Raw genomic sequence first — 23474 nt, 5'->3', positions numbered from 1 at the left:
TATATTGTATCCATGTAGGATAAGGTTAAATGTTTTAAAGTGGTGTAAGAGCAATTAGGTGTTACTACAGATGGTAATTAATTACCAGTAATTAATCACTGGAACTAAATCAGAGACTTCTTCAGTTTAGGGAAAAGAATTTCTATGTAAGTCTCTCTAAGAGAGATAAGTTGTAGAATATTTTTGTATTGATGGGAAAAGTTAAATGTGGATTTGAATTCATTCCATCATCTAAAACATAAAGATAAAGTTATATGGTTCAATTCCTTCAGATCAGGCATAATTAGAGAAGAATAGAAAAACAGAGGAGAAACTGATGCAAATGTGTTAGAGCAATAACTTATGATCTTAATGGGAAGATTTTATGAACAAGGGAGGAAATACATGCAAGCTATTTAGAGATAGCTTTAAGGATGTTCCTTAAGCAATGTGAGATCACTGGCATATCCTAAATCGATTATTGGAACTTGCTATTCAAAGACTTAATGGGACTGTTAACTGACTGTTTTTCTCAGTCTTACTCCAAGTGTAAGTATCAAGGAAGGCTGACCCAGGATGCAAGCAGCCCTGTGGGAGGGCAGGCACAAGCTGGAGGTATGATTTCTTGGCAAAGTTGAGAGGGCAACTTTTCAGCATGTGCTGAGGTGGGATCCTCTTGACTTGATCCCCTTAACTGAAACCTGGCAGACTAGGTCTGGCTCAATGCAGCTTGCAGTTTGACACAACCTCTGCCTGGAGTTGATAGGAAGCTAGGGAAAATATGGTCCCCTTACTCTAAGTCCCTACCCTCTTGGTGGCAAATTTCTATAATCAGAAGGTTTTGTAAGTACAGTAACAAATCTATTAAAATAATTGATTATGGAACATCTTAGGTTACCACGGGCCTGGGACTAGTGTTTCTGTGTGTGGCCCTGTATAAGTGAGGTTAGTTTACATTTTTGGTAGTGGTATGGGAACTATTGTTAGGTCAAGGGCTTGTGAGAATATTATTTTGTTATTTGGTTAATATCAAGCTTCTCTAAGGTTTTGTTACAAATAATAATATTAAAATAACAATGGTTTGTGGCTTATTTTGTAATGCCATTAAAGAAACATGGCAGAACTAAAAGGTTGAGATTTATATGTACTATTCTTTTAAAAAGATGGTTATTTAATGTATTTATGTATGTACTGAGGTCTTATCCTCCTGGTGGGGAAATTAATAATGAGTCAATGTAAAGTATGAGAATTTGGGTTCTGATGTGAATTTCTTAAATATGGCAACTGGCTAAGGTTTCAATTTTGAATTTGTAACTTAAAATTGTGCTAAGGTAACTTTTGTAGGAGAATGGACAAAAAGTCGGTTCCTACAAGAAGAAGCTGTGGAAGTGGCTGAAACAACCAAGGCCCAGAAGACTTTGCTGATGCTCCTTGCCAGATAGCTGTATGGAAGAGACTTCTGAAATTTAAAGGAATAATTGTATTATAGTTTTCTCTTGGGTCTCTGTATTTGTACTTATAAAGGGGACTGCCCCCTTTGATTTGTCAATATGTTGATCAATCCTTCCCATATTTATTAAAAAGGGTAATGGGGATACCAGCATGATGGGAAAGAAAATGTGGTATAAAGGTGTGATGAATGAAGAAGATATATGGGTGGATAATACATATCAACAATGGTGTGTGAAGATTATCAGGAAGTAGGGGGATTGTGTGAGGTAAATAAAATGTGAAGACTTCACAGGGAAGATATGTATAAATATATACCTGTATCTATACTAAGAAATGTTCAAAAATCAAGAAGTAGGGAAGTAAAAAAAAAAAATTCTGAGGCCATGAGAGTCTGATGGCTCAGCCTCTGGGAAAGTCTACCCTGAAACTTTTTGTTCTTTCTTCTGGTTCTGGTTTAAAAATTTGCTCAGTAAGGATAGGGTCACTGTGATCTGCTTTCCTTTACTGTAAAAGTACTATAAAAGAATGGAGAGGGTCTCCCCCTCCCCTTATCCTAGTCTCCTTTTTTAGATTCATAGATGTCACCTTAGTTATAATCATTAACTAAGGGAATAGGAATTGGAGTTTCTGTGCCTCGATTTCCCGGTTCTTTGTCTAGCTTTCATGCTCAGATTGTAAGCTCACCTCCCAGCCAATGGTGAGAAGGGTCAGAGGTGGGCAGGAATTCTCTTGTGTTAGGTATAATTATGGGTGCTTTGCCCCTTGTAAAGCGCCTTCCTTGCTGGATTTGTTCTAATGGGGAATGCCCAATTCTTGAGAACTGAATAAAATTTATTTCTGTTCCCATCCTGAGATGGCTCCTTATTAACTTTTAATTGGTGAGGGTCTTTCTACCCACACAAGATTTATAAACTTCTGCCTACTTTCCAATGCCAGTTATCATCACAAAGCACCCTGAGGAGCATTCTTATCCTTTATTTACTCCCCTTTATTTTCAAAATGCTATTCAGCACCAAATCCTATCCCTAAAGACAGCTAGCAAATAATAGTACAGCAAAAGGGACATAGGATTTATCACTCACCTTCTCTGAAAGAGCTTCTTCGAGAGTAGTCAATGCAGTGTCAGTATTGGTGGTATCAGCCTGTAGAGATTTGACTCGCTCCTTCAAATTGCTCATCTGTTTCTCTTTATCTCTAAGTTGTTCTTGAAGATTTTCGATCTATAAGGAGGGCCCAAAGGAAAGCCAACTGAGAAAAGTAGATGCAAGGAAGAACCAATTTAAGTTGCTCAGAGCTCTGCCTCTAGTTTCCTATGGGGCATTTTGAAAGCAGGATGACACAAATATGAGGCCTCTGTTCTTTACACACAATCCAAATGCGCCCCTCAGCCCCCAGAATTTCAAAGCTGCAATTAAATACAATTCTGGGCCACGATGGAGAGAAAATGCAAAGAAAAACAATGGAAATGAAAACAGGAAGAAAATCAGCCTAAAGAATTTGGTGATGTGTGATCACAGTATTTAAAGACCTCAAAGATGACAAAAAATGTTCCTACACAGGAAGAATGTAACAACTATATGAAACAAAAATAGCTAAATACCAGAAAATGTTCTTAATAAATAACGTAGATTTATATATTGCCTTTTTTGACGCTTTCAATACATTATCTCAATTTATTTGCATGCCATTAGTGAGAGTATACTTCTTCAAAAAGATGTGAAAGCTAAACAGAAAATTTAAGCAATTTCCCCAAGGTGAGAGGCAAGTCAATGGCCGACTTCCAAAGGACCTATTCAGGTTAATGAGATTAAAGTATGTAGCTAAGAAAGGCTGAAGGACAGGAACACAATCAGAAGTTATGTGCATAAATTAACAAATCTGTGTGAAAAAGTTAAGTAACAGTTGTGGTCTTCACAAATGCATTGGTTTTGAGGTCTAACCCAAATGGCAAAAGAGCTCCAAAAAGCCAATGAGGAGAAGAATGCCTTGAAAAGCAGAATTGCGCTGTGTGACCTTGGGCAAGTCACTTAACCCCAATTGCCCTGCCAAAAAGCAAAAAAAAAAAGAATTGTCCAAATGGAAAAGGAGGTCCAAAAGTTCACCGATGAAGATAATTCCTTAAAAATTAGAATGGAGCAAATGGAAGCTAATGACTTTATGAGAAATTATAAAACAAAGCCAAAAGAATGAAAAAATAGAAGACATTGCAAAATATCTCAGTGGAAAAACAACTGACCTGGAAAATAGATCCAGGAGTGAAAATTTAAAAACTACTGCACTACCTGAAAACCATGATCAAAAAAAAAGAGCCTAGACATAATCTTTCAATAAATTAGCAAGGAAAACTGCCCTGATATTCTAGAACCAGAGGGTAAAATAGAAATGGAAAGAATCTACCAATCACCTCCTAAAAGAGACCCCAAAAGGAAAACTCCTAGGAATATTGTATACAAAATCCAGAGTTCCCAGATCAGGGAGAAAATACCACAAATGGCCAGAATGAAGTAATTCAGTATTGTGGAAACACAATCAGGATAACACAAGATTTAGCATCTTCTACACTAAGGGATCAGAGGGCTTGGAATATGATATTCCAGAAGTCAAAGGAGATAGGATTAAAGCCACCAGCAAAACTGAGTGTAATATTTCAGGGGAAAAAAACGGAATTTCAATGAAATAGAGGACTTCTGAGCATTCTTGTTGAAAAGACCAGAGCTGAATAGAAAATTTGACTTTTAATTATAAGAATCAAGAGAAACATGAAAAGGTACACAGGAAAGAAAAGCCATAAGGGACTTACTAAGGTTGAACTGTTTACATTCCTACATAGAAAAACTTCTCTGAAGTTTGCTCGGAGAATACCTTTTTCCTCTGTCAACAAGGCCAGATCAGGCTGACCTGAGAACATTCTTTCCCAAGTTAAACATTAAATGATGAGACCCTAATTCGGAGAAACTACCTCGCTTAATATTTTATGGGCATACACTATGTTATGGAATGTTAATGGTAAATTAAGCACAGAAACGCTGGGTTGTAGTTTCAACTGACCCTTGTCAACACTCTTATCTTATTGTATTTACAACCTATTTTACAACCCATTAAGGAAAATCCTTGTCTTATATCATGGTTAAACATACATGGGGGTCATAAAAGTGACATAATACAGGCATGCTAAATCGGGACTAGGAAAAATGTATATAAGTTTTCTCATTTCTTTGTTCAGGCAGTCAGACTTTCTCTGACTCAATCCCATGCATGTATGTCTGTCTGCTAAGCTTAAGGGAATAAATGCATAAATACCTAAGTAATAGAAATTTTTCTATCACCCAGTCTGTTTGCCTCCTTTAACCAAACTTTTCAGGTCAACAGTATGTATGTATGTATACATACACACACACACACACACACACACACACACACTCTCTCTCTCTCATACACACAAATGTACAAATATGTGTGTGTGTGTGTGTGTGTGTGTGTGTGTGTGTGTGTGTGTGTGTGTGTAGACAGAGGGCACAGGGTGAGCTGAATATCTACAAAATAAAATTAAGAGATGAGAGGAATGTTCTGGAAGAAAGAGAAAGGGAGTGGTAGAATGTAGTAAACCATCTCACATAAAAGAGGCAAGAAAGAGATTTTACAATGTAGGGGAAGAGGGGGGAAGTTAAAGAGAATAAATGAACCTTACTCTCATCAGATTTGGCTTAAAGAAGCAATAACATACACAACTCAACTGGGTATGGAAATCTATCTTGCCCTACAGGAAAGCAGGGAAGAAGGGGATAAAAAGGGGAGATAACAGAAGGGACGACAGATTGGGGGAAGGGGCAATCAGAAGCAAACACTTTTGTGGAGGGACAGCTCAAAGGAGAGAACAGAATAGATGGAGGGCAAGACAAAATAGAGGTAATATAGGTAACATAACTGTTAATGGAAGTAATTTGCATGACTGCACATGTATAACCTGTTCCGGGCCAAGTTAGAGCCGAGCCCTGTCCTCCTCGGACCTCCAGGCCCAGGGGCCTGCTGAGATAGACTCGGGGCTTTGAGATGTGGGTGGAGTCAGGAGGAGGGGTCTCGCCTTTGTTGCCTCCCTAGCAATTCCAGGTCTTTGCCCGGACCTGCCTGACCACCTGGAACTTCCGGCTCTCTGTCTGGGCTTGCCAGAGCACGTGGAGCTTCCGGTTCTTTGCCTGGAGGAGAGTAAGCGGAGTTGGGGCGGTCCTAGTACCCAGGTGTATTGAGTTTTACCTGTCCTTCACCCACGTAACCAAAGGATGTACCTGCATCACTAAAGATATAAAGGTGCTGCTTGCTGAAATAAAATTCGGAGTCCTTCACCATCTTTCGGCTCCTGCCCCACTCATTGTCCGCGAGATCAGGTCCTTTGCTTAGGCAAAGGCCTGGGGCTTGGGGGGAACCCCGAGCATAGTTGCGAGGCTTCGGGAGCCCGTAACAATAACCTATATCTAATTGCTTGCTTTCTCAATGAGGGTGGATAGGGAGGGAGGAAGGGAGAGAGTGTGGAACACAAGGCTTTAAAAATGAATGTTAAAAATTGTTTTTACATGCAACTGGGAAATAAGATGTACAGGCAATGGGGTATAGAAATCTATCTTGCCCTACAGGAAAATAGAAGGAAGGGGATAAGAAAAGGGGGAGAGGGGTAATAGATGGGAGAGCAGATTGGAGCAAGAGGTAATCAAAATGCATGCTGTCCTGGGGTGAGAGGAGGGGAAAGATGGGGAGAAATTTGGAATTCAAAATCTTGTGGAAGTGAATGTTGAAAACTGAAAATAAATTTTTATATATATATTTTTTTTTCAAAAGTGAATGGGATGAAATCTCCCATAAAATGGAATTGGACAGCTGAGTGGATTAAACACCATAATCTTATAATATTTTGTTTGCAAGAAACATCTGAAGCAGAGACACACATACAGAGAAAAGGTAAATGGCTGGAGCAGAATATATTATGCTTCAGCTGAAGTAAAAAAAGCAGGGGTAGAAATCCTGATTTCAGACAAAGCAAAAGCAAAAATAGATCTAATTATAAGAAATAAGGAAGAAAACTACGTTCTGCTAAAAGGTACCATAGGGAACGAAGCAATAATAATACTACACATATATGCACCAGATTCTTAGAGGAGAAGTGACTTACATGAAGAAATAGACAGCAAAACTATACTAGTAGGAGACCTCAACCTCCCCCTCTCAGAACTAAATAAATCTAACCACAAAATAAACAAGAAAGAAGTTAAGGAGGTGAATAAAATCTTAGAAAAGTTAGATATGGTTGACCTCTGGAGAAAACTGAATGGGGAGAAAAGGGAATGTACCTTTTTCTCAGCAGTACATGGAACTTACACAAAAACTGACCACCTACTAGGGCATAAAAACCTCACAATCCAATGCAGAAAGGCAGAAATATTAAATGTATTCTTTTCAGATCATGATACAATAAAAATTACATGTAACTAAACAATCCATTCTTGAGTGGATCAAAGAGCAAATCATAGAAACGATTAATAACTTCATCCAAGACAATGACAATAATGAGACAGCATACCAAACTCATGAGACACAGCCAAAGCAGTTCTTAAGAAAAAATTTATATCTCTAAATGCTTATACGAATAAAATAAAGAGAAGATCAATGAATTGGGCATACTAAAAAAGCTAGAAAAAGAACAAATTTAAAATTCCCAATTAAATACCATATTGGAAATTCTGAAAATCAAAGGAGAGATTAATAAAATCAAAATTGAGAACATTATTGAATTAATAAATAAAATCAAGGGCTGGACTTATTTAAAAAAAACAAAAAAACAGAAAAATCTTTGTTAATTTGATTTAAAAAAAAAAGAAGAAAACCAAATTGCCAGTATCATAAAAAGAATGAATTCACCAACAATGAAGAGGAAATTTAAACAATAATTAGGAGCTATTTGGCCCAACTGTATGCCAATAAATCTGACAATCTTAAATGAAATGATGAATATTTAAAAAATAGAAATTGCACAGATCAACAGAAGAGGAAATAAAATACCTGAATAACCCCATTTCAGAAAAAGAAATTGAACAAGCCATCAATGAGCTCCCTAATAAAAAATCTCCAGGGCCACATGGATTTACAAGTGAATTCTACCAAACATTTAAAGAACAATTAATTCCAATAGTATATAAACTATTTTGTTTTCTTTTAATCTAACATTTCTAGTTTTTTTTAAATTTTTATTTACAGCACTCAGTTCCACAAGTTTTTGAGTTCCAAATTTTCTTCCCCTTTCTCCCCCCCCGCAAGACGGTATATAATCTGATATAGGTTCTACATATACCTTCATATTAAACTTATTTACACAACAGTCAAGTTGTAAAGAAGAATTATAACCAATGGAATGAACCATGAGAAAGAAAAAACAAAACCAAAAAAGAAGAAAGGAAAAGAGCAAATAGTTTGCTTCAATCTGTATTCAGACTTCATAATTCTTTCTCTGGATGTAGATAGCTTTTTCTATCATGAGTCTTTTGGAGCTGTCTTAGAACCTTGTATTGCTGAGAAGAGCCAAGTCTGTCAAAGTTAGTCATCATAGATACCATGTATCTGTAATCTTGTACAATGTTCTCCTCCCCTCACTCAGCATCAGATCATGTAAGTCTTTCCAGGTTATTATGAAGTCCATCTGCTCCTCATTTCTTATAGCACAAACGATTTCAAAAAATAGGCAAAGGCATCCTGCCAAATTCTTTTTATGATACAAATATGGTGCTGATACTTAAACCAGGAAGAGCCAAAACAGAGAGAAAATTATAGATCAATCTCCCTAATAACTATAGATGCAAAAATTTTAAATAAAATATTAGCGAAGAGATTACAGCAATTTATCACGAGGATAATACACTATGACCAGGTAGGATTTATACCAGGAATGAAGGACTGTTCAATATTAGGAAAATGATCAGCAAAACTGACTATATCAACAACAAAACTAAGAGAAACCATATGATTATCTCAATAGATGCAGGAAAAGCTTTCGAAAAATACAAAACCCATTCCTATTGAAAACACTAGAGAATAAAGGAATCAATGGAGTTTTCCTTAAAATGGTAAGTAGCATCTATATAAAATCATCAGCAAGCATTATATGTAATGAAGATAAGCTAAAAGCATTTCCAATACAATCAGGGGTGAAACAAAGATGTCCATTATCACCACTGCTATTCAATATTGTACTGGAAATGTTAGCTTTAGCAATAAGAGAAGAAAAAGAAATTGAAGGAATTAGAATAGGCAATGAAGAAACAAAGCTATCACTCTTTGCAGATGATATGGTGCAATACTTAGAGAATCCTAGAGAATCAAGTAAAAAATTATTTGAAATAATAACTTTAGCAAAGTTGCGTTATATATTTAGAATACATTAAATTGAAGTTTTTATACAAAGCCAATGTAAGATTAGAAGGAAAACAGAAAACTGGGAAACAAATTTTACAATCAGTGTCTCTGATAAAGGCCTCATTTCTAAAACATATAGAGAACTAACTCAAATTTATAAGAATGCAAGTCATTCCCTGACTGATAAATGGTCAAAGGATATGAACAGGCAGTTTTCAGAGGAAGAAATTAAAGCTATCTATAATCATATGAAAAAATGTTCTAAATCACTACTGATTAGAAACATACAAATAAAATAACCATCACACCTATGAGATTGGCTAACATGACAAAACAGAAAATTATAAATGCTGGAGAAGATGTGGGAAAATTGGAACACTAATGCATTGTTGGTAGAATTGGGAAGGTACCCAACCATTCTGGAAAGCAATTTGGAACTATGCCCAAAGGGCTATAAAACCATGCATACCCTTTGACCCAGCAATATCACTTCCAAGGCTGTATCCCAAAGAGATCATACAAATGAGAACAGGACACACATATACAAAAATACTTATAGCATCTCTTTTCATGGTGGCCAAGAACTGGAAATTGAGATGATGCCCATCAACTGGGGAATGGCTGAACAAATTGTGACATATGAATGTAATGGAATACTATTTACATAAGAAATGATGAGCAGGCTGACTTCAGAAAAACCTGGAAAGACTTATATAAACTGATGCTGAATGAAGTGAACAGAACCAGGAGAAAATTGTACACAGTAACAGCCACAATATGTGATGACTAATTTTGATAGACATTTCTTCCTAGCGATGCAAGGACCCAAGACAAGTCCAAAAACCTCATGAAGGAAAATGCTATCCACATCCATAGAAAGAATTACAGAGTCTGAATGCAGATTGAAGCATATTATTTGCTCTCTCTCTCTTTTTTTTTCTTTTGTTTGTTTCTTCTTTCTTGTGGTTTCTCCCATTGGTTTTCATTCTTCTTTACAAGATGACTAATGTGAAAAATAGGTTCAATATGAATAAATATGTAGAGCCTGTGTATCAAATTACATGCCGTTTTGAGGTGGGGGGAGAGGAAGGATGGGGAGAAAATTTGGAACTCAAAATCTTATGGAAGTGAATGTTGAAAACTAAAAATAAATAATTTTTTTTAAAACCTAAAAATACAATAAAATATAGATCATTAAAAAAAAAGATGAGCAGGTGGACTTCAGCAAAACCTGGAAAGACTTGCATGAACTGATGCTGAATCAAGTGAGAAGAACCAGACAAACATTGTACAAAGTAATAGCAAAACTGTACAATGACCAACATTGATAGACTTAGCTCTTCTTGGCAATGCAATGAACTAAAACAATTCCAAAAGAATCATGATGGAAAACACTATCCACACCAGAGAAAGAACTATGGAGTCTGAATGTAGATCAAAGCATATTATTTTCTCTCTCTTTTAATCTCTTTTTTTCTTTCTTATGGTTTTTCCCTTTGGTTCTAATACTTCTTTATAATATGACCAATGTGGAAATATGATAGTACATGTATAGCCTATATCAGATTACATGCTGTCTTCGGGAGGGGAAAGAAAGGATGGGGAGAAAATTTAAAACTCAAAATCTTACAAAAGTGAATGTTGAAAACTAAAACTAAATAAATACATATTAAAACACACATAGACACAGACACCTCCCCCCCACACACACACAATCAGGGAGGCATCCAGGAGGATAGCCAACATAGTGAAGAGGTAGCTATAGGTGACTACAGTGGAGAAGAAAAAGCTTGGAGTGGAAAATTAGAGTTGGACTTATCTGAAGGGCTGTCATGTAAAGCAATGAAACTTTTTTTTGTGCCTTTAGCCACAGCAGGCACAGCTAAGAGTAATGAATATAAATTTTTCATAGGAAATGGTTTTTTTTAAAGGAATTTTGAGGTAAGTTTCATAAATGAATAATGTGGAAAAAATGATGCTGGGAAACAACATGTTTTATTGATGTTTCATAGCAATGAAAGTATGGTAAGAAGGATAACCTAAGAGTAGGGTAAGAAAACCACTCAGTTACTGAAAAAAATACACTTATCTACTAGATCAGCATCATTCAGAAAGCATACTAAAGTTAAATTATAAAGCCAACGAAGGCGGATGTTAAGGTTTACTGAAATTATATCAAGCAAAGTAAGTTTTAATGCAGCATATCTCAGTTACCAGTAAAAAAAAATATCATGAACCAACACTACTGAAAGGAGTTTGACTATAGTTTCCAGAAATAGGAAACTTATTAAAGTTGATTTAATTAAATAACAATCACATAAGCCAAACTAAGGGGGGAAAGTTAACTTTACCACAAACAAACCAAAAGAAACTACTCACATTCAAAATTACTTTTCTCCTAATTTATATAATCTCTGCCCATAAAATGACTAGATCATAACAAGACTTTTGGAATTTGTATTTTAAAGCAAATATACCAGAATTCACCTACCCAAAGAATGCTGATCTTCAAAGCAGTCACATGGAAGGCTATGCATTTGTTCTACCAACACTAGAACTGTCCTCAAAGAATATTTTCATGACTTACAGGAAAACTGCTCCTAGCACTTGATAGTCACAACTCAATTTCAGAACAAACATTGTGTTACCCAGCTTGATCACCTACTTTATTCACAAAACTGACTCTACATAAAATCAAATCCCTTCCTCAACTAAAGGAAAAGGGTTCTTTTGAATCTCCTCAATCTTAGCAATGACAAATATGTCCCAGATTCTGAAAAAAATTCTAAAAGCAATTGTAAGCATGCTTTGAACAATGACACATTATTAGAAGATAATCATAGAACAATGAAATAGTAAAACTAGAACTAAGGAGCCTAGCAATCAAATAATGTTTTTGTATAATATACCACGCTACTCTGGTATAAGTTATAATAGGTTTATTTGAAAATCAGTTCCATTATATGTCACATTTTACATTCTTGCAATTTACCATTTATTAATATTCTAATGTTAAGACTATGTCATTAATATTAATCCTAAGAAATCCTGTAATAAGTCAAAATAGATTCATGATATCTCTTCTAATAGTGTCTTGAATGTATTAAATCATCTAACTTTACATTTACTTGTCTTCCTTCTCCAAGATTTTTAAAATTCCTATGAGCTGATAAGGTCTCTTAAACTTTTAATTCTTTCACAGTAACAATTATGGTAGGGTGGGTGTAAATACACAAACACACACACACACACACACACACACACACACACACACAGCTAAATGTATTTTTTAAATTCCATTTTAAACAATGAAACGTAACTAGAATGTAATTAATCTGTATTCTTAATTAATCAAGAGTCCTTCACTGCTTCTATAGTGAAAAGAAAGAAATAAATGGATAAATTCATTAAAAAAGATATTATTCAGAATGAACTTATGCTGAGTGAAGTGAGCAAAACCAGGAGAACACTGTACACAGTAATAGCTTAGCAATGCAAGGATCCAACATAACTCCAAGGGACTCATAATGGAAAATGCTGTCCACATCCAGAAAAAGAACTATGGAGTCTGAATGCTGAGTAAAGCATATTATTTGCTTGCTCTCTCTTTTTTTCTTTTTTTGTTTCTTCATTCTTGTGGTTTCTCCCATTGGTTCTAATTCTTCTTTACAAGATGACTAATGTGAAAATAGGTTCAATATGAATGTATAAGGAGAATCTATATCAAATTAGATGCCATTGTGAGGTGTGGTGAAGGGAGAGATAGGGAAAAAATGTGGAACTCCAAATCTTATGGAAATGAATGTTGAAAACTAAAAATAAATAAATACAAATAGGGTAAAAAAGATATTGTTCAAAAAAAGCAGAATCGAGGATATATACTTGACAAGTAGATTTCAGAAAGGTTTCAACAAATTTAGAAACTTTCAAAAGTTTCTTAACAAACCCTCAGTTACATTAAACCAAAAACTTCTTTCCCCAAACACTGTACTTAAACAAAATGTTACTGAACTTTACGTTGAAACTACAGTATAAAATAAGGCAAACTAGAGCTAGAGAAAAAAGCATGATTAAATCAAGCTCTGAAAGTAAAAATGTGACCTCTGGGAGGCCAGAGCTCTGGCCTTCAGTTCCCTTACCTAGAAAATGAAGAAATTGGTTCTAAATCCTATAATTCCTTTACAAATGTAACCTCACTGACTTCAATAACCTTATGAATTAAAAAGCAAAGAAAACATGCTATTGGTTTTTGTGAAATAAGTGCTTTATAAACCCCATAAATGTAGCATATACATCATTCTTCCCATTCTAGCAAAGGGCAAATTGATGCATAGAATAAACAAGCTATTTGTACACAAAATCCCACAGCAAAACAGCATGTAAAGGGGAGGGATGGGGGAGAGAAAGTTCCTGACTTTTAATCTAGCAGTACAACGAGACTAACAAATGGGAGTAGATAAAAATAATTCCAATTCTATGTACATTTCTCTGGTTAGACTATGCTAAACCTGAGACTCTAATGAACAGAAAATAAAGGACCATGGAACAAGCCCTGAATAGAAATAGTGGAAAGATATATAGTTTATTTAAAGGCAATCCCAGAAAGGACTGTCAATAGCATCACCATAAGCAAATTAAACTCCAAGCTAGATTTTGTTTTATCATTAATCAAGCAGTAAACAGTGTGATCTTAAAATGCATTTCTGAATGGAGCTCAGATTCAAAAGCTCAATTATATTTTCCATAACACTGACTTATTAAAACGACAATAAATTTATTTTAATGCAAAACTAATTTAAATCGAAGAGGACGACACTTGAAAGGAGGGACATGGTACCAATTCCATTGCAAGGCAACCAAGCCACCTGCTTTTGTTCTTTTTTATTCTCTGTCCATCAAACTAAGGCAATACATTCACTTTAAGGGGTATTTAGGTCCAATGGACCCAAGTAGTTTCTGTTATATCACTCACTCACACTCACACACACACACACAATATGGTGCTAATGTGATCAAAGATCTTGCCCCACACATTCAGCAGGCCTCGGATGGAGCTAGTTAAGGGAAGCTTGATTAGGAGAGGCCTATTTACAGGAAGGCCCATTTGCTAAGTAGTATGCTAAGCCCTAGGCCTACACAGAGGTATATATACCCTGTGGGTGGCCAGTAAGGTCAGACTATAAAGCTGTGGACACTAGAGAACTGCAGAGAGTGCAGACTAGAGAGCTGCACTACTGAGAGGAGAAGAAGATGCAAAGTAGAGAGAGAGCTTCGAGAGACAGAGAACTGGAAGAGACACAAAGATGGAGAGACAGAATGAGAACTATAAGGGCTCTGAGAATTGCAAGGGCTTTCAGAACTGGGGGATGAGAGGACGTAGGCAAGCAGACAGTCAGGATTCATGAGTGAGTGTTTACTAGAAGGCCCTAGCAGAAGAGAAGGTTACAGGATGGCTTGGCTCTTTGCTGTGATACTGTGTTTTAATCTCCTTGCTGTTACATTGAGGTAGACTTACTGGTTTGGTCATACAATGACTGCTATATCGAATTGGGGTTATTGATTCTGGGATTTGATCCTCCAGTGTCTGAATAAATATTTTACTTCTTCTGCCTTCTATACAGAAGTCTCTTCTACTTTGCGATTCCGAACTATACAGGCATATTCATGGTCACCATCGATATCATGAATCTTGCCTTACTGATGCAAATACACACACAAACACACACACACACACACACACACACACACACACACACACCCCTTTTTATATGTCCAGAAGGTTGTATTAGTCATCAGTTGATCTAATATATACTCTAAGATTTTTTTAAAAAAGTTTAAGTGCACAGTTTCCCAAATAACATGCTTTCTGTAAGGTAAATGGGCATTCTGATGCATAAATTATTTTCCTATTAGCTGGACTCCAGTGGTGGATAAGATAAATTTTAGTTGATTTCCAAATATCAAAGTATCTAATCACTATCTCTATAATCTTTTTTGTTCTGAACTTAGCAAACAATTCCTTCCCCTCAAATGAGCATACCCTTATACCAAGAAAAACATGAAAGATGAGTAAATAGGAGATTCTGAATCTCTGCTCCATACATTTTCCTTTTTTTAAAATAAAAATTCAACACATTTGTTGCAAAGCGTCCTTTTTTTATATGTGATTATTCTTTTTTTTTTGTAAAATTTTTTTAAAATTTATTTAACATATTTAGTTTGCAGCATTGATTTTCACAAGAGTTTGGATTACAAATTTTCTCCCCATTTCTACCCTCCCCCCCACTCCAAGATGGCATATATTCTGGCTGCCCTGTTCCCCAGTCAGCGCTCCCCTCTGTAACCCCACTCCCCTCCCATCCCCTTTTCCCTTCCTTTCTTGTAGGGCAAGATAAATTTTTACACCCCATTGCCTGTGTATCTTATTTTCTTGTTGCATGCAAAAACATTTTTGTTTGTTTTTGAACATCTGTTTTTAAAACTTTGAGTTCCAAATTCTCTCCCCTCTTCCCTTCCCACCCACCCTCCCTAAGAAGTCAAGCAATTCAACATGGGCCACATGTATATCATTATGTATAACCCTTCCACAATACTCATGTTGTGAAAGACTAACTATATTTTGCTCCTTCCCAACCCACCCCCCTTTATTGAATTTTCTCCCTTGACCCTGTCCCCTTTCCAAAGTGTTTGTTTTTGACTACCTCCACCCCCATCTGCCCTCCTCTCCATCATCCCCCCATTTTTTTTTTATCTTCTTCCCTCTTCTTTCCTGTGGGGTAAGATTCCCAATTGGGTATGTATGGTATTCCCTCCTTAGGCAAAATCTGATGAGAGCAATGTTCACTCATTCCCCCCTCATCCACCCTCTCCCCTCCTCCCACAGAACTGCTTCCTCTTGCCACCTTTATGGGAGATAATCCATCCCATTCTATCTCTCCTTATCTCCCTCTCTCAGTATGTTCCTCTCTCATCCCTTAATTTGATTTCATTTCTTTTAGATATCTTCCCTTCATCTTCAACTCACCCTGTGTCTGCTCTCTCCCTCTCCCTCTCTCTCTCTCTCTCTCTCTCTCTCTCTCTCTCTCTCTCTCTCTCTCTCTATATATATATATATATATATATATATATATATATATATATACATACACACATAGATATATACATACATACACATTCACCCATCTATATACATAAATATATATGTGCATATTCCCTTCAGCTACCCTAATACTGAGGTCTCATGAATCATACACATCATCTTTCCATGTAGGAATATCAACAAAACAGTTCACCTTTAGTAAGTCCCTTGCAATTTCTTTTTCTTGTTCTTTTTCTTGATTACCTTTTCATGCTTCTCTTGATTCTTGTGGTTGAAAGTCAAATTTTCTATTCAGTTCTGGTCTTTTCACTGAGAAAGCTTGAAAGTCCTCTATTTTATTGAAAGTCCATATTTTGCCTTGGAGCATGATACTCAGTTTTGCTGGGTAGGTGATTCTAGGTTTTAATCCTAGCTCCATTGACCTCCGGAATATTGTATTCCAAGCCCTTCGATCTCTTAATGTAGAAGCTGCCAGATCTTGTATTAGCCTGATTGGGTTTCCACAATACTCAAATTATTTCTTTCTGGCTGCTTTCAGTATTTTCTCCTTGATCTGGGAGCTCTGGAATTTGGCGACAATATTCCTGGGAGATTTCTTTTTGGGATCTACTTGAGGAGGCGATCGATGGATTCTTTCAATTTCTATTTTGCCCTGTGGCTCTAGAATATCAGGGCAGTTCTCCTTGATAATTTCTTGAAAGATGATATCTAGGCTCTTTTTTTGATCATGGCTTTCTGGTAGTCCAATAATTTTTAAATTATCTCTCCTGGATCTATTTTCCAGGTCAGTGGTTTTTCCAATGAGATATTTCACATTATCTTCCATTTTTTCATTCCTTTGGTTCTGTTTTATAATATCTTGATTTCTCATAAAATCACTAGCTTCCACTTGCTCCAATCTAATTTTTAAAGTAGTATTTTCTTCAGTGGTCTTTTGGACCTCCTTTTCCATTTGGCTAATTCTGCCTTTCAAGGCATTCTTCTCCTCATTGGCTTTTTGGAGCTCTTTTGCCATTTGAGTTAGTCTGTTTTTTAAGGTGTTGTTTTCTTCAGTGTATTTTTCAGTATTTTTTTGGGTCTCCTTTAGCAAGTCATTGACTTGTTTTTCATGGTTTTCTTGCATCCTTCTCATTTCTCTTCCCAATTTTTCCTCTACTTCTCTAACTTGCTTTTCCAAATCCTTTTTGAGCTCTTCCATGGCCTGGGACCAGTTCATGTTTTTCTTGGAGGCCGTTGGTGTAGACTCTTGCACTTTATGGACTTCTTTAGGCTGTATGTTTTGGTCTTCTTTGTCAGCAAAGAAAGAATGCAAAGTCTGAGACTGAATCTTGGTGCATTTTCGCTGCCTGGCCATATTCCCAGCCAACTAACTTGACCTTTGAGTTTTTCAGCGGGGTATGACTGCTTGTAGACCACAGAGTTCTATGTTCCACATTTGGGGGGGAGGTGCCAGCTCTGCCACACCAGCACTGCTCCTTACCCAACCCCCAACCCGAACTGGGCTTAGATCTTCAGCAGGCTGTTGCACTCCTGCTCTGATCCGCCACTTAATTCCTCCCACCAGGTGGGCCTGGAGCCGGAAGTAACAACAGCTGTAGCTGCCCCACCTCCGCTGCCCCCGGGGCTGGAAGCCGAACCTCGAACTCTTTCTACTCCCGCAGCTTTTCCCACTAACCTTCTCCGCAGTCTTTGGTGTTTGTGGGTTAAGGAGTCTGGTAACTGCTGCAGCTCACTGATTCAGGGCGCTAGGGCCCCCTCCGCCCGGCTTCTGGTCTGGATGGTCCACGCCGCCCACGCTGGACTCTGCTCCACTCCGTTCCCAGCTCCCAGCTCCGTGTGGGATAGACCTCACCCAGAGACCATCCAGGCTGTCCTGGGCTGGAGCCCTGCTTCCCTCTGCTGTTTTGTGGGTTCTGCCGTTCTAGAATTGGTTCAGAGCCATTTTTTATAGGTTTTTGGAGGGACTCGGTACGGAGCTCATATTAGTTCCTGCTTACCAGCTGCCATCTTGGCTCCGCCCCCCCATATGTGGTTATTCTAAAATTTCCTTTTATTCTTTTCTACAGTTTTAAGTTTCAATGGGGTTTTTTTGCATTAATACTGTTAGTGTCCCCCTGCCAACCTCCCCCAGAAAAAGCCCACCTTTATAATAAGTACAGTCAACCAAAATAAATCCACACAGTGCCTATATCTGAAAATGTCATTCTGCACCTTGATTCCTTCACCCTGATCAGAAGGTGTGTAGCATGCTTCATCATCACAGGTCTCTTGGAGTTGTGATGATGAGAATGAGAATTCTTTAGGCTTTGGGGACGAATTCTCTTAGGCTTTGGGGACAAAACCTCTGTGCTCATTGCCTTGATACATAGCCTTCCAAGCATCTCTGACCTACCGGAAGGTTTTATTCTTCTTTGTTTGACAACAGGTATTGGTTATTGAGACAGCTTCCCTTTTTAACCAAAGTTGTTGCAAAGATTTGCATCCCATCCATCAGATGAATGGTTAAGTGAAGAATTCTTTTTCAATACTATAGTCAGATATAGTCTGACCAACTTCTGGCTCTTTTCTCGCAAATAACAGTCTCTGCTAGTCGGGAAGGGGGGCAGGGGGGAGGCATTCTTTGTCTTGGATCTTTGTCCTGATATTCTCAATGGTATCACTTGGCTCCACTTCAAGGGTAATGGTCTTGCCAGTCAAGGTCTTCACAAAATTTGCATTGACAAGCAGTGGTAATGGCAAAGTACCAACTGAATAATGTACTCAATTCTTGGCCTTGATTGACAGATCTAATCTTGTAGGTTTCCTTTCCTACTACCTGTGGTTACTCTTTTTGTGTAATTTTGGGATGGAAACAGAACAGTCATTTATTATACTCTCTCACTGAATTTCTTGACTATCATTTGGTCTAGTGAGATTTTTAAGTCTTTAGTGAAATTAATACATAGCAGCTGAGTTATCTGCATCCATTCAGACTGGTACAAGGTCTCATGACATGGCTTGTAAAAATCAATTTTCTTTTTCACTCACAAAGTCGCAACTATAGTTGAGGCCCTTATAATCGTTTCAAAAAATTATTATACCCTCATAATTGTTTTGTCTGCTTTAAAGTCTATTCTCTTTCTAAATCACCATTAATACTTTCAAAGGCACAGGTATGGCCACATCACCATACTTCTCTTGGTGGCTCGTGGTACAGAAGCTAGTGCCATAAGGCTATCCACAATATGGATCAAACCTAGGTTTACAGATTTAACTCACTTATTCCTTTTCATGTACTCTACATTTCAGACAAACTAGAATATAGTTCCATGAACTTGATATTCCTTCTCCTGATTCCATATACTTTCATAATCCAACCCTGAAAGACAGCCCCTATTCATCTTTATTTCTCAGAATCTTTAAGCCTTCTTCAAGCCTTATCTGACTTGCTCTATGAAGTCTTTCCTAATGCTAGACTTCCTGACTTAGATTTGAAAAAGAATTATAGAAATTGGAAGTTAAATCAGCAATCAGTGGATGAATGAAGGACCTTGACAGTCCTATAAGAATAAAATCAAGAATGAAAAATCACAGAATAAACTAAAGCTGATGAAGGAAGTTAAGGACAATAAAATTATTATTTTAATAATACTAAGAGAAATCACAGAATTTGAGAACTGGAAGGGACTTCAGTGGCTATCTCCTCCAACCTATACATGAAAGGAATGCTGAAGATAACATAATTGATAAGAAAGGTGCTTAAAAACCTCCATAAAAGGGAAGGTTCCAATCTCCTGAGGTAGTCCATTTCAGAAGGCTATCTTTGTTGGGAGTTTCCTCTAACTTCAAGCCTAAATTTGTCCCTTTGCCATATGAAAATGTCTAATTTCTTCTCCAATGACAGTCCTTTAAACAACTGAAGATAGCTATCAAGTTCCCCATAATTCCTCTATCCCCCAGGATAAATATGTCCAATTTTTTCAATCAATCCTCTCATATCATGGATTCATCACCCTAGCTTCTCTACTCTGAATCATCTCTAGTTTATTAATATCCTTCTTAAACAATGGCATTGAGAATTGAATATCAGGTGAGCTGACGGGAGGGGAGGAGCCAGAGTAAAATGAAACTATAACTTGGGCATTTTTGTAAGCTATACCCCTATTAATGTAACCCAAACTGAACTGGAGTTTTGGGTTACAAAATCACACTGTTGACTCTGTATCTTTTTTCAGAGCAATTGCTACCCATCCATGCTTAGACCCCATCTTACTCTTGTGAAGTTGCTATTTTATAACCAAGTACAAGATCCCTAATGAACTTAATCTAAATTGATTCAGTCCAGGATTTGTACCTTTGCTTTGGTTTTTTGAATCTGTTATCCACATACAGCTACTTCTCCTAGCTTTCCATCAAACGCATATTTAATGAGAAGGATCAAAGACAGAACTGGATCTTCTCCTTAGCATATATGTGACTATGATAAATGACAACAGAGAGATGGCAGAGCTAATTAAATCTTACTTTGCTTCTGTTTTCTCTGCCAAAAGGATTCATCTTTGCACACATAAAAGAAAAAGGGATGACAATGAATTGACATCCAAGATAAGGAGATTGTAAGATTAAGTAGCAAGTTGCACTCCCACAAATTCAAATGATCAGGCACAGAAGAAATTCGTTCTTTGTGCATGGGGTGAAATCACCCACCAGTTATTAATTAAAGGAACCAGAGGTCTCTCAAGGCGGAAACAGAAAAACTTCTTTATTACGACAAAGGGCATCACCACCGCTAGCGACAAGCTAGGAGGAGAGGTGCAGTACAGGAAGTGAAGGATGATTAAATAACCTAGCCCATTCCGTCCCCTCCCACCACTGACCGCCAGCCTCCATTGGCTAGAGGGTTGGCCTTACATTCTATGTGCGGGAATCTAAGCCAATTACAAGGGACAAGGAAATACAGAACTAGCCAATGTATATTCACCATCATCTTTTTATCCTTATTTGGCAGGGCTTATGCTGAGGTGGCAGTAAAGGGGGACAGGCCAGGTGACTTAGATTTCCAGTTCCTAGAAGTCAGGTGATCGCTGGGTCCGATCTACTTTAGTAGGGTGTCTACTTTGAGAAGCCTTCAATACCACTCATTGGAAAGTGAAATGATTGGATCAGAATAAGTAAAATTTGATTATAGTTAATGGATAACAGATTTTGCCCCAGCCTCTCATTTACATTCTAGAATTTTTCAAGTGTATTTCTTTTAAACAATATCTTGTTGGATTCATATTATAATCTATTATTATCTTTTACCTTTTCATAGGTGAACTTTCTAGTTTTTTCAACCTTGTTAATTTCTTCTTTAATTTTCAGAATTTCTATCTTTCTTAGGATATTCTACGGTATAAGGTTATGAACAGCTTTTAATGTCAAACGAAGCACTGGAAGCCACAGGAAGCCACTGGAATTTATTGAATAGAGGAGTAATATGATTGGACCTCTGCTTTAGGGAAATCACTTTAGTGACTGAAGAGAGGTTTGGACTGGAGTGGGGAAGACACTTGAGGCAGCAGACTATTACAATTAGATAATTGTATGTAGGCATGAGGTGATGAGGGCCTGCACCAACATGGTGGCAGTGTCAGGGGAACATATTTGAGAGATGAAGAGGTGAAATCAACAGGCCTTGGTAACGGCTTGGATATGAGTAGGTGAGAGAATAAGGAGCTGAAGATGACTCCTAAGTTATGAGCATAAGGGACTAGAAGGATGGTATTATCTTCTACAATAATAAGAAAGATAGGAATGGGGAGGGTTTGGGGAAAAGATAATGAGTCTAGTATTGGACATGTGGATTTTAAGGTGTCTACCAGATACCCAATTTGAAATGTCTGAAAGGCAACTGAAGATGTGAGAATGGAAATCAATAGAAAAGTTGAGGCAGGATAGGTAGACTTAAGAATCATCAACATATCCCCCATTTGATAAATGGTTAAAGGATACGAACAGGCAGTCTTCAGAGGAAGACATTAAAGCTATAAATAAACATGAAAAAATGGTCTAAATCACTAATAATTAGAAAAATGCAAAATAAACAACTCTGAGGTTCACACCTATCAGATTGGCTAAGATGACAGAAAAGAAAATGACAAATACTGAAGAAATTAGAAGAAAATAGGCACTTCAATGTACTGTTAGTTGAGCTACGAACTAGTCCAACCATTTAGGAGAACAATTTGGAACTATACCCAACGGGCTATAAAAGGGCTGTGGAGGGCTATAAAACTATGCACACACTTTGGCCCAGCAATACCACCACCAGATCTGTATCTATAGCAACATTTATAGCAGCTCTTTTTATGACAGAACTGGAAACAAAGGGGATGTCCATCTGTTGGGTGAACAAGTTGGGGTATATGACTGAGGTGGAATACTGTTATGCTGTAAGAAATGATGTGGGTGATGGTTTCAAAAAACCTAGGAAGACTTATACGAATTGATGCAAAGTGAAATGAGCATAACATCTTGTTGTTGTTTAGTTGTTTTCAGTCATGTCTGACTCTTTATGATCCCATTTGGGGTTTTCTTAACAAAGATACTGGGGTGTTTTGCCATTTCCTTCTTCAGCTCATTTTACAGAGGAGGAAACTGAGAGAAACAAGGTTAAGTGATTTGCCTAGGGTCACACAGCTAGTAAGTGTCTAAGGTCAGATTTGAACTCAGATATTCCTGATTCCACACCTGGTACTCTATCCACTATGCCACCTAGCTGCCCCCAGGAAAAGAATGTATATGGTAAAAATAGTATTTTAAGAAAATTAACTATGGTGAAAGACTTTATAATTCTTATCAATACAATGATACACTACAACTCCAAAGGATTCATGACATAAAATTCTATCTACCTCAGATAGGGAACTAATGGACTGAGAGTGTAGATTTTTTCCATCTTTTTTTCTTATTTGTTTGTTTTTCCAGAACATGGCTAATGTGGAAATATGTTTCACATAACTGTATATGTATAATGGACATCATATTTCTTGTCTTCTCAACTGGTGGGGAAAAGCGTAGAGGGAGGGAGAGAGTAAAAATAAAAATTAAATTTAAATTAAAAAGAGAATCATCATCACAGACATGGTAATTAGATCCATGGGAGCTGATGAAATTACCAAATGAAGCAGTATAGAAGGCAAAGAGAAGAAGGCCCAGAGCAGAACCATGAGAGACACCTACAGTTAGAGGGAATGACATGGATAAAGATCCAGCAAAGGAGACAGAAGAGCAGTTTGACAGGTAGGAGAACCAGGCAAGAGTGGTATTCCAAAAACCTAGAGAAAAGAAAGTGTCAAAGAAGAGAGGGTAATCAACAGTGCCAAAAGGCTGTAGAGAACTCAAAGAGAATGAGGATTGAGAAAAAGCCACTGGATATGGCAACTAATAAATCACTCATAACTTTTGAGAGAATGATTTCAGTGGAATGTTATGGCTGGAAGCCACACTGAGGAGAAAAAGTTGTGGCACCTATTGTGGATGGCCTTTACAAGGAGTTTAGCTGTAAAGGGCAGAAAAGATATAGTTG

At 37.2% G+C, this 23474-nt stretch overlaps 1 protein-coding gene across 8 annotated transcripts in view; it reads right to left on the bottom strand.

The window, feature by feature from the left end:
* The window catches only part of ERC1 (ELKS/RAB6-interacting/CAST family member 1), a 404612-nt gene that overhangs the window by 240200 nt on the left and 140938 nt on the right, over window positions 1-23474 (bottom strand). For all 8 annotated transcript variants that reach the window (XM_036761847.1, XM_036761852.1, XM_036761851.1 and 5 more), the window contains one exon: window positions 2514-2651. In XM_036761847.1, coding sequence (XP_036617742.1) covers window positions 2514-2651 — 138 coding nt within the window. The remainder of the gene's footprint in view (window positions 1-2513; window positions 2652-23474) is intronic.

The sequence above is a fragment of the Trichosurus vulpecula genome, chromosome 5, assembly GCF_011100635.1.
Source record: "Trichosurus vulpecula isolate mTriVul1 chromosome 5, mTriVul1.pri, whole genome shotgun sequence".
Taxonomy (NCBI): Eukaryota; Metazoa; Chordata; class Mammalia; order Diprotodontia; family Phalangeridae; genus Trichosurus; species Trichosurus vulpecula.
Note: the sequence above shows the minus strand (reverse complement) of the source record. Positions and strands in the feature narration are given on the sequence as shown.